The 13,007-nt window shown below is 39.3% G+C and overlaps 1 protein-coding gene across 2 annotated transcripts in view; it reads right to left on the bottom strand.

Annotated features, from left to right (window-relative positions):
* The window catches only part of LOC139138249 (uncharacterized), a 54,125-nt gene that overhangs the window by 10,219 nt on the left and 30,899 nt on the right, over window positions 1-13,007 (bottom strand). For both annotated transcript variants that reach the window (XM_070706555.1, XM_070706564.1), the window contains exons 2-4: window positions 4,752-6,902; window positions 3,101-3,271; window positions 66-217 (exon numbers count right to left, since the gene is read on the bottom strand). In XM_070706555.1, the coding sequence (XP_070562656.1) occupies window positions 66-217; window positions 3,101-3,271; window positions 4,752-6,689 (2,261 nt within the window). In that variant the 5' untranslated portion in view covers window positions 6,690-6,902. The remainder of the gene's footprint in view (window positions 1-65; window positions 218-3,100; window positions 3,272-4,751; window positions 6,903-13,007) is intronic.

The raw sequence follows: 13,007 nt of genomic DNA, 5'->3' as shown, positions 1-13,007 counted from the left end.
ATCTGCGAATAAAACACTTTCTCAATACCTTCATTTTACCCATATACTGGGGATTAGTTACCCACCTTGTATTCTCCTCTGTCTTAACCAGCATGCAGTTCTGGTCTTGATATGAGGACGCTGGACTGATGTATCGCAGCCAGTTTGGTGGCAGTTCAGCCTCAAGGTCGTCTAATGGTTGCAACAATGCCAATGAGTTGTAGTCTGGACCCATAACCTGGCAAAAAAATCAGCAACACTGCTATCAGTTTTAATCCTGTCACCCCCATTTCCTTGTCTAGAGGTCCAACTTTACCATAGAAAACAATGGGATTTGGTCAAACCATGGTGGTGAAAGGGTTAAGGCAGAGTAAAATTGATGAACAGTGAGAAAGGAAGAAAGCATCCTGATGTACATGATATATTTTCAATGAGATTTTTACAAAGGACAGCTGTATGACGGGTGGTGTTTTCTCAAGTTTTGATACAAGGAAGTAAATGGTTTGGAAATCAAGGAGTTATTCATGCTCTCCAAAAGTATGAGATTTACCCTTTGAGTGCCAAAGTCAATTTTTGTCACCCTTGTAAAATATACCTAAGTCAATTTTTGTCAGATTTTTGCTAAAATTTTGATAAAAAACTGTGGCCAATGAAATGTTATGTTCATTTGGTCCAAAATTATCAGAAAAATTACAGAAAAGTTCATAAAAACTGGTAAAATGTTGCACTGAAAATTTGGTGGGAAAAAATACAGCACTCAAAGGGTTGATCCTCTTTCTCCAAAGTTGTATTTATTTCTATGGTTTGCCTGTGGAGCCTGCTGGCAGAAAGAGTACTAAAGGGGAAATTTGTCCAGCCTTTCTTAGGTAATCAGGTCGTTATTTAGTGAAAAATAAACAAAATAGCGTTGGTTTCATTCACTTTCACTTGCGCGTATTAGCGCAGTGGCCACGAGAAGAACGAATGTAAACCGGAAGTGACGTATTAAACTTGCTAGTCGTCGTGTGCACAGCAGGTTCAAAGCGAGGTCACTTACAGCCAAGCTCTTCTACGCCAAGTAGAGGACGCGTACGCGATACACAAACCTCAGCACTCGACTGAAAATCATAATGGCGAAGATAATCGGCAATAACTTCAAACCTGAACGAGCAATCGATGATCCAAGACTGACATCCTCAGAAAGTTATACAGACTCGAGTTCGGAAAGTGACTATTCTAGCTCTGATGACGAAGTTCAAATTCCTCTCGGCGATCAATCATGCCTGTCATTGTCAACCCTTGGATGCATGTGTCGTGTTTGCAATCGCTGTGAAATCATGCCAACGCCGAAGTAATGCCAATGCTCTAAAGAGATCAACATTAATTCTAAAAGTGCGAGCATTTTAATGTGTTACAGAACACCCTGGTGTAGCCATGATTAGTCTAGAACCAGTGGTCCTGTCTACAGCATTCCGTTTCTAGTGCCTGAGCGTACGCACAGTCCCATATGTACAAGTAAAACACTTGGGGCTGGATATGCCCCAGACAGTTTTCTTTTAGGCTTGTACTTCAGTAGTTGGAATTGCAACTTTCGCTAAAAGCAGCCCTTCTCAAAGTGGTATTCGCAGAAAACTTTATTCCTACTCGACTCAAACATCAACACCGAGTGCTTGGCCCATTCTATACACTGTAACTGGAAAAGCTTGCAGTTGCACATGTCGACTGCTTCAATGACCAGGTTTATGACGTCACTTCCGGTATTTTAGTACACCGCTGTTCGTTAGCCAGTGAGTGAAAGTGAATAAAATTGACTCGAAAGCCTTTTAATGATCATATCAGTTTAATATTCCAAAATTAATTTTGGTAAATTTCCCCTTTAACGTTCTCCAAAAGTAAGACGGGAAACTACAGTATGTTTGTTAACTGGAACATTTCCAAGAAGTGTCCGGACGGTTTACTCAAGGAGATTTACAACATAGATATTTCCCACCTATCCTTTAGGGCAAAGGGTTCAAGATAGAGTTAGAGTTAGTGTCCATTGGCTAAATATCCTAGAACAGCATCGGTCAACCTCATGTCCTTGTAAATATACAGTATGCATTTAGTTATCCCTTTGACATTTACAACCCAGACATAGTTAACTGTACACTTCTTAACATTCCTGTAACTTTTCAAAGTATCAAGTCCATCAGGCAGAATGCGTCTCAGGGATAGATACTTGGACTCTCAAACTTTTACAATTTTCTTCTGGCCTAACACTTGTTGGGGCTCATTTTGGAGCTTAGAGTAATTGAACTTTTCATTAGATTTTTGTGAGAATCACGAAATTCACTGCCACAATTGAGTTATCATATGGTTGGTGGCCATTTTGAAATACAAGTATCTGTAATATTGACTAATTTGTTTTTCTAGTACCAAATTTTGTAGGCTGTTTTAACTCTTGATCTAAAAAGAAAAAGATTTGTAGGTTTCCTATGAAAAGTTTGAGCAAAAGATTAAGTCTTTCGATTTTGAGGCGCATACTACCTTAAAAACTCTGAAGCAAAAACACAAGTGCATGGCAAATGTTATGACCTGTTAAGTACTGCACAAAAGTATGTTCATCATGTATGACAACCATTACCCTACATGTATCTCACTTAATTAAGGGGACAAAGTCAGCAGTTTTTCATGAATTCTGTTTGATACAAGATACAACTTATATTGTTTGACATGTTGAAAGATTCTGAATGATATATATATTTGACCCCAGTTTTAGACAAATTAAATGAAACCATCACAAAAATGAATTAATGGTCATGAACATTAATTCATTTTCACGATGGTTTCACGTATCATGTCAAAAACCGGGGTTGAATAAATGCATGATCACCCATTCATTCAGTATCTTTCAACATGTCAAACAATATAAGTTGTATCTCGTATCAAACAAAATTCATGGAAAATGGCCGATTTTGTCCCTTTAATGTGGTCACTATGACAGGTGAGCCCTACTCATGCCAAGTATTGGTACAATCTCAATTGTTTTCATTGTTCACTTTGGACCTGTGCACCTAAAATCAGGGTTGAAAGACTTTATAAGGCTCAGATTCTACTATTGTCAGTGAATGTATATCACCCTGAAAGCTAATGGGCCACTCACCAGCCACTTGTCCCTGGTATCTGCTGGCACAAACTTGTTTGTAAGTCTTCCTTGATAGGGTCCAAACTCAGTGTCTACAGGTATTTCCTGTTTAGCCCAAACGCTGATCTGTAACTGCTCGTCTATTTTCAACGTCAGCTCTCTCGGAAGATCGACAGGTCTCCGGACACCCTTGACAACATATACACAGATAGTGATTAACAGACGGCTTACCATATTAATGTACAAAGGAACACAATACCCTTTTTGAAATAGTTGATTTCATATGACTTAATGTATATTGTGTTATGATTGCTTCATACACCCAACACATCCAACTTACATGTACAATGAAACATATCATTTTTTAAATGTTTCATTGTATCCTCTGAGATTCATTGATGTACCCCTATGCCTCAAGAAAAATCTGTCAAAAAGAAAATTTAAATATCACATGCAAGTGCTATAGGGCTGATGCAAAGAAAAAATGCTCTGCTGGTTCAAAGATGAATGAAACATTATATGTTAACAGCCACACTGACAATCACAGACAAATATAAATAAAAATTCCGAGTACAGAATTAAATAAAGATGAGATGTTGTTTACAGCTTAGAAATTATAGATTTCAAATTAGCACGATTTAAATACTCTATGTACAACACAGATTTGTTAGAATGGGTGAGGATGCTGACAGATTTTGTTTCACTAGATTAAGGGGCGGTCAGGAAAACACAAATAAAGAAACAAAATATAAACGAAATAAAAACAAGCATACGAATAAATAAATAGTAAACACAAAGATAAATGCAAACAAATAGATAAACAAACAAACAAACAAACATACATACAATATCTTAGAACGTTGAATACATAAACATACAAAGAAATAAACAAATGTATACACACATGCATATATATATATATATATATATATATATATATATATTATATATATATATATATATATATATATATATATATATATATGCATACATGTGTATATATTTGTTTGTTTGTTTGTTTATTTATTTGTTTGTTTGTTTGTTTGTTTTTTCCTGGCCGCCCTAAGGATTAAGGTAGCATGGTTGGACGCTTTGACTTCTAGTCTTCCCTGTTAGAATTTCTTCCTGCAGAGGTGCAGGATAAGGCACTTTATAAATGGCTGTGAGACAAGATGACGAGAGTTTACTATTCAGCTTAACATGTGGACTGAACAGTTCACAGGGTTTTATTAAGATTTCATTCACTGGCTGTTGCAACACCTAACTGTCTCCACTCTACATGTACACACATGCTTTCACATTACAAGTGTGCAAACTGTTAGCCATTTTGTACAAAAGTTTCTTGGTTGCGCGCCCTTCTGAATTGTTTTTGTAATTGTCAAAACACAACAATTGCTTAGAACAACATATCATCAGTCTGACAAGCCCATTTTTGAAATTTTCCTGTGCAAGAAATTCTATCTCCAAACAAACAAGACAGGTCTTGCTATGGGATAATGGTGAAAGTCAGCAACTCAGCCTGTTTCAGTACAAAGGCAAATCCTATACTTTTCACCCCACTTCCCAAGAGTCAAACTCATTACGGGATACACAATAGGGACAGCTCAAACAGCAACGAGGGAAGAGTGGAGACAAGCCTGCATGTGGATCAAAAAAAATTCTGAAATACCTCTTTGAAGAGCATTTCTTCCCTTTGTTCATCTTCGCTATTTTCACTGCTACTCTGCGCTTCTCGTTTATCCGTGCTGCTCTGCTCCTGTTGTATGCTGCTGTCATCCTTTAATGTGGCATCCATCATACTGTGAACACTCATGAGTAACTTCAGTTGCCGCATCGCCTGCTGGATCTCACTTGATTGTCCTGGACTTGCCTGCGGAAGCCGGCTAATTGTATTTTCCAGCGTCTGGATCACATCCGTGAATGGTGGCAGACCGCTTGCTCCATCATCGGGGCTCATTTTTTCTGGCGTGGCTTGCTGTTTTAATATTTCGGTTTGCATCGGGATGTCGCCTTTGATGCCATCAGAGACATGAGTGTCCTGCAAGGGGCTAGTGTTTATTTGTGTTTTCTGTTTGATAGCAGCTGAGTGGTTTGATGCTGTGCTCTGTACACTGCTTGGTCCCCGATAATTACCTGATGTTACAGAGTCATTGGAGCGTGGGGCTGTGTAAGGTGACATTGTGGTAGTAGCGGTTGTCGCTGTCGTGAACGTTGGCGAGTAGCCCGATGTGAAAGATGGTGTTGCCGGTGTCCTGGGTGCCATACTGTACGACTGGTTGCTTCCCGGCATGGACGTGGACTCTTGCTCAGTTTGGCTTTTGCTACTCGGCATGATTGAACTGGCAGTCGTGGTCGGTGGTGCCGAACCCAAAGGCGTTGAGGGCGCTGAAGTTGTGGCTGGTGACATGTGTGAGTACGCCGTTTGTGACCTGGCTGATGACGTTGTGGAGTAGGAGGACGCTGTTGTGACAGCAGCTGCAGCCATCGATGGTGTGTTGCTGTAAGAACTCTGCGGAGAAGCAACATTACTGCCGCCACTTCCTTGCCCAGTGGCCCTGCTACTTGAGTAGCTGGTGCCCCCTCCATAGCCTCCCCTTGGCACGGGGGCTGAGCCTGGCAGCGATTGAGTGACAGGAAAGTATGGAGTTTTCTCTCTTTGGCTGCTCATTGAGGTTTCAGTGACAGGTAGTGATGGTGTGTTTGTTGGCTGAGAGCTCCAAAAGGACTGATTCGATGGCATTGATTTTTCCATGGATGCAGCAGCAACACTTGACCCTGTCCTGCTACTAGTTGCCGCATAGCTCATGGGGATTTCTGTCTGTCTCGAGCTGGCATGCGCGAGCCCTCCAAAACTTCTTCCTGCAGCAGTCATGTGACTACTATAATCTGACCTGGCGAAACCCATTCCGTCAGATCGAGTGGGCAACTCGAACGGCTGCTGGCTGCGAGACATGAATCCCGAATCCGTGCCAAGGTGACTTCGGCTGCCACTGCTGATCTGCGTCTGCTCCAGAGGGAAGCCCATCTGTGCTGATGGATCCAGTGCAGAGGTATTGCTTCCCGTCCGACTGAGACTCCGTCGTTCTGTCGTCATGAAATCGGAGTGCATGAGTCTGTTAGTGTTCAGGGGATCTGAAGCGCTGTTGTATCGATACGCTGAAAAGTCCTGCATTGTACTCGAATCGTTCTGGGACAGGTATGGAGAGTGGGTTGAGCCCATGGAGGGGAAACTTGGCATCACATCGCGTCCCCTCTGAACGGTTTCGGTCATTGCGAACTGATTCTGACTGCCGCCGCTCGGTATGTTCATGGATGGATGCATGCCTGGGTAGCTGCTGTTCGACGTGTTGGAGTACGGCATTATTGGATTGTACGACAGCCCGCGCCCGTGTTGCAGTGTGGGGTTCAACACCATAGAAGACAGTGGATTGCTTCCCGGCATATTCCCTTGGCCGTGCGGGGAAGTCATATTCCACTGCGAACTCAAGGAGTACATGCTGGATTGGTTGAAGTTTGTGTGGGGATTCATGTTGTGACTGCTCTGTGACCTTGAATGATTCGACGCAGAGCTGGTCCAATCAGAAAAGAATCTATCATTTGTGTTCATTCTATCACCCAACTGGAAGCCAAGGACATTCCCATAGAAACTGTCGGAAGACGGAGTAATCCTTAGGAGATCATTCTCTTCTCGTACTAATTCCAACCTTCACACAACAGGAAATTCTTCTTCATCAGAACACCTGAAGTCCTCTGGCTGTCTTTGAAACAACACTAGGCGAAAATCAATAGTCCGTTTCAGCTTTCCGAAATACTTTTTGACCTGTCAAAGAAAAAAAACAGACAAATGAAATTACGAAAACAAACATTAAGAAAGTTGATGGACAAATGTCTTTTTTAATAACTGACTTTGTATGTAGATCTGTTGAGTATCTAGTGACACAAATTTCCATTCATCAACAGCATCATAGAACATCCACATCAATAAAATACACCTCGATCATTACATGTATCCAGCCATTTTGGTAACTGAATAGATTGACATCATATTGATATTTCTGTTAAAAAGAACAAGCTTGCGACTGCGCGTTTCACATTCATTTATGGACAGAGACTAACAGCTGCTACAAATAACACAGCTATATCGCATTAAAAAATTGTCAATGCCACGAGCAGTTACCCATTGATATTCATCTGCACACACCTCTTCCTGCCATGCGCACCAACGACTTTTCAAAAACCACATCAAGCTCTTCCATGTGGATTTCATTGCTTGCTACAATATGTACATTGCCTGTACAGTCAATGCATGAAATTTCCCAACTGATAGCCACTTGGCCGCAAATACTGAAAAACAGAAACTTCAACCCTTTCACTGTCATGGTTTGGCCCAAACCCATTGTTATCAATGTTTATTGTGGACCTGTTTACCAAGAATTGGGATGGACAAGTGAAGTCTTTCACCACCAGAGTTTGGTACATGTAAACCCTGATTGATTTTTACTAGGATAGATGATCCTATCCCAGGAATATTGGGTTGACAGGGTAAAAATGGCAAGGGAAAGGGCGTGTGCTGCTTTTAGTGCAAGACACGGGGCAGATTAGTATTAATTTATGCAAATTATATTAATGAGCATTGTTTCGGTATTTAAATTTTATGCTAATGATTCTTTATCAATGTGGAATATTCATCTGCCCCGAATTGTGCATTACATAGCCTTCTGGGATCAGTAAAACAGGTAATACTTTGATCATAATTAACATTATGAAAGATCTATGATGATAAAGGGACAGTAGCTGTAACTTATGAAGAGATATTATTATTACTCTTCTTCCAAAACATAAATGTATTTTCTTCTTCTCCTCCATAATTAATGTTGAAGGAAATAGCATTAGGCTTGCAAACATAGCGCACTTTGTACAATGAGCAAAGTTAAGTCTAGAATGAAATTATACACTTGGCTGTGTTGATGGGTTGGCCACCATGGTTTGGTGAGAGGAACAAGAAACTGGTTTTTAAAGAAAAGAGAACAAATAATGAAAAACACATCAAAGTTTAGAACTTTAAGTGTAGTGATAAATGCAGAATACCGGTACTTTCAGAGTAAAGGCACGTCCACATACGGCTGGTATTGAACTTGGCCAATGTATATTGCTTCATTCGCTAAGTAAATTTTATTCATAAGTACATTTGCATGTAAATGCCATCATCATTTACTAACAACTCAGTGCTTTTCAATGGTGAAATGGAAATCTCTATATACCGGTACACATAGGGTCAACGCAAAAGCTACATTATTGTACAATCTTAATATGAACTTCATTTAACTCTTTTATATCTATCCCTTTTCTTTTCACACGGGTTGGATTTGTGACCAAGGCACAGTCTGTCTGTGGCACAGCCTATTTATGTCGACAATTGGAGGGAAATAAATTGACCTTTGAAAACTCCTCTAAGTTTGCATACAGACTGGTGGAAAGAAAAGCAACAGATCACATGTATGACACACCACCTGCTGCGCTGTTCAATCGTTTGTGACTCTTGACTGCACAGGAATGCCATACTCCTAGCATGCCAGTGTATGAACAACGATGAAAAAGCCACGCTCCTCTTACGACAGTGCATGAACTGACTGCAATAGCAAAGCACATCACTGTAATCCAAATACCTTAATGGGATTATTTCGGTCTGAGTTACACTGACACCAGGACAGAAAGCAGACATCTGCTTTGGCAGTGAGTAATCCATACACATGAAGGCAACAAACAGACAAAGGAACGGCATATTTGATTCACCTCTCATGGACTTTCAGTGAATGGGAAATTCTGCAATTTGGGAAAGCTTTGAAATTGGACACCCTATGTCACACCGGATGCTCTTTGCCACTCCTTGAGCCATTCTTTAGTCAAAACACACACAAAGGTGTAATAAGACACTACTTGCAAAATATGCTGTCATAACGCATTTTGCATTTTAAAATAGGCAGAGTACTGTTTCTCATGAAGGTCACCCACAAAACTTTATACTCAGACTTCATGCATGGCGTATTGGACTCGCCATCAGGTTATCCAATACGCCATTCAAAAATCCCTCATCCAATACACATGAGTCCGTATTTTGCACCATATATTTGTTAACAGGGCTATGCTCTACAGATTTGTATTTGAGCAACTTCCCTGTCAGTAAGAAAAGTGTTAACATTAAACTCAATTGGCTACATCTTGGATGCATTTTCCATGAATTTTTTCCCCTATGTGACACGCAGTCACTAGGAAATATGTCATAAAGTGTAGCGGTCAACTTCTCAACACAATCTGTTTGTTGACTTTTGCATTTTGTCATGACTAAAATTCATATGTCAACAATAACACTGCATTTTGTACACAATGTGTTGCATTTGCAAGAATAGTCCTTTGTATTTTAACATGCTTTACGGAGGAGAAAGAGAAAATGTGTTGGTTTTCAAAAAAGTAATTTAAATATCACCAAAAAACACATGCATGTAGTTTGGAATGGTAAGAAAATCCTAGCCTTATCAAAAGACTTTCTCAATGTCTAGAAATTCCCTCGTATCATCCATGCCTATATACGGTACATGTACAGCTAAATGTGATTTAAAAGATAATTCCCTAGTTCAAAGAGTAATCTGGTTTATCCCGGAGCAAATTACATTGATTGACGGGTGGCGGCAGACTGTATGTAGGGCACTGTGACTTGATCAGTGAGTGGGAAGAAGAGATGCACTTTGCTGACTGTCAGATAGACACTTGATGGCGGCTAATTTGACCCTACTCACTTCAATTTCACTGTAGATATAGTAACTGACTTACTCTAGAAAACACTACGGTCAAAATATTCCGTAGTTATCAGGGGTGAATTGGTTAATGTGGAATTGGTTATTTTTTTAAGACAGTGAAAGGAGTTGATCTGACAGATAATCATAGAATAGTTAAAGAATATTTTACTGATAAATGCTTACAGGTATGATTATTCTACTAAACTATGAACTACTATGGAAAATGGTATAAAATTGTGAAATGAAAAAACCTACAACTAATAATTACAAAGGTGGTAATGCATTATCCTAGAAAATGTTTATATTTCATAAATTAGCTTATTTACTTAATTATTTATTTATACATTCAAGTTTTCATGTAATTTGCTGGCCTAAACCCGTTGCTACATTTATCAATAGGGAGTGTGGATCCTTTTGCAGGGAATGGGGAAGAAACAGGTAAAATTACTGACTGATGAACAGAGAGTGCAAATGGGCAAAATCAATTGTAGTAAGTTTGTAGTCTGTGATATGGAGTTTAACTTGCTGATTCCATTTCTCGAGCATTGAGGAACAGATGAAATTTACATGATTTTGAAAACAGAATCACTCCATTTGTAACAGACAATCCCATAGGATCAATACAATACCTTGTTAGCAAATGCTGGCTGGCAATTTGTAATTATCAATCTGATGAAATAAGTTTATGAGCTCATCAACCTTGCAGTCGTTATCGAACACTTGAATTGGCAAGACCATAGAAGAGAAACCACCAGGAAAGAGGTCAAATTTTTGTCGTCTTTATAAAATATATCCCAGTCAATTTTTTCAGATTTTTGCAAAGATTTTGATAGAAAAGTGAAGCCCATCAAATGTGATGCCCATTTGGCGCAAAATTATCAAAAATATTACAGAAAAATTCATAAAAGTTGGTTAAATGTTGCACTATAAATTACAGCACTCCAACGATTAATATTATCAACCCACAAGTCAAATTTTGTCATACTCCTGAGATGTTTACATTACATTTCATTTCTTTCACTACACACAATACCAATCTCATTAAATATGAATTAGAATGTTGAAAAGTCTAGTGACACTACACATTCAACAGCATTGTGCTCATCTAATGATGTGAAACGAAACAATCCAGGGTCTGAAAATTAGCTGGTAACTGTTTTCATAGACTCTCTCACAGCCCATGGTTCACTACACACTTTCTAATCTCCTCAATGGTCTTGGCCAGGCAGGCCTGAAGGTAACCGTGTAGCAAAAGGGCTAATGTGCAGCGTCTCCGAGGCTGATATCCAGTTGGGTGGCTGAATCTTATCGTTATAATAAAACAGTACAAAAAGACTCCCTAAGTTACTGTGAATAGTGACAACCAACCAATCGGATATAACGTCCCAAGCATGCTGCACATCAGCAGTAGCAAAACGTTGCTGAGCTGCACTACACTAGCTCAAAATCAGGGCCAGAGAGGGCCACAGTGTGTACACGTAGCTGGCAAGGGGCTGTGACAGAATATATTGCACTGCAATCTTCCTCAGTACCAAATAACTGAAATGAATTCAATTTTTCGCAAAGCCTTCAGAATAAAGAGGTTGATCAAGACATAGATAGTCTGTGCGTGACACTGTAGAAAAATACAACGGTGACTTTGCCTCAGCTGTGAGAATGCTTACTGACTGCTCAGCCGAGTCTTTCTATGTTGAAGAGCCTCATATATGTACAATTTATCAAACAGGAAGCTGTAAAACGTTGACAAGCTATTTCATGGATGAAGTACTTCCTTCAGTGATTTGTTAGCTGGTTATGTCTCTTTTGTGAGTGGCCTTCCCTCTACAGGAACTCATTCACACACTAGGATTCAAAGGCCTTGTTCTCCAACTGCACTACACACATACATGTACATGTGTATACTATACTTGCAATTTGTAAGTTACAACTTATGATTGCAATTCGGCAATGGATACTTTGATAAATGCCTTGACATTCAGTGTTTCCTGAGAGCATGATATCGTTTTAATATTCGTATTACAAAAAATAAGTAAGTAGCTCAATTGTTGTAACTGTCAAGTTTTTTAAATTTTTGTTATTTTTGTGGAAGAAAAAAGGTCCAGTTTTCACTCTTTTCAAGAATTTATGTTCAAATAGTAGAAAATTAATAGCCTTTTGCACACTACATTGAACACACAAAAATTAAATTTATAGAATTTATAATGTGTGAGCCTTCAACACAACTACTGTACAACACTTTGAATTAGCTGCAAGCCTTTTTAGCGTTTTTGGATTTCCTATGCAATCAGTAGGTTTTAATTTTAACAGCATCCTAACCACGGTAAATATTGGGAAAAGTTTATATCGACGTTAGCAGCATCTTAAATTAGTGAATTGACAGATTGAGCCCAATTCACTAAAAACATAATGCTAGGTAAAAAGACCGATGTTACAAAGCATTGGGGGAACTTTACAGGGTCTGAAAGAAAGATTATCATTTGAAAACATTTATTTTAAATTCTAAACTCTTTTGAGCATGCTCAATGTGAAAATGTACATTTTGGCACTGAGCAACAGCCAGTTGCCTTGTCAGACCACACAGTGTGGCCATATTTTGTGATGTATGCTGCATTGCTGCAATACGGTAAATAATACAGATTTGACAAGACAGAGTCCTTTAATGCACATATTGGGTCTCTTGAGAATAGTTTCAGGGTTTTTAATATGAAGGATACTCTGATACTTGTTAATTTCAAGAAATGTACTGCCTTGTAGAATACTAGGGCAATATAGGTACGAGAATGCATACATCATATAATATGGCCACACTGTGCGGTCTGACAACAGATGTATGATGAAAATGCAAGAGACTACCTACAGGCATTCAGTAAGCATCTCAAATTCAATTTCCAGAGAGTTAAGTGGCCCCAGACATGCACGTATCCTATGATTGGCTGTAACCTCTGCTAATGAACTCAGGGGGAAATTGGAAAATGCTGAGGGGTCACTGGGTCACTCTGCAGCAGGAAGTATACAGTACAATCCTGACAACCTCTCTCCATTTACAATTTACATATCAACTTGGAAATCTGCCGAAAATAGACATTCACAAACAACCTACTTCAGGACACGCTTTGAGAATTTTAATTTAA

The sequence above is a fragment of the Ptychodera flava genome, chromosome 1 (assembly GCF_041260155.1).
Source record: "Ptychodera flava strain L36383 chromosome 1, AS_Pfla_20210202, whole genome shotgun sequence".
In the NCBI taxonomy this organism is placed as follows: Eukaryota; Metazoa; Hemichordata; class Enteropneusta; family Ptychoderidae; genus Ptychodera; species Ptychodera flava.
Note: the sequence above shows the minus strand (reverse complement) of the source record. Positions and strands in the feature narration are given on the sequence as shown.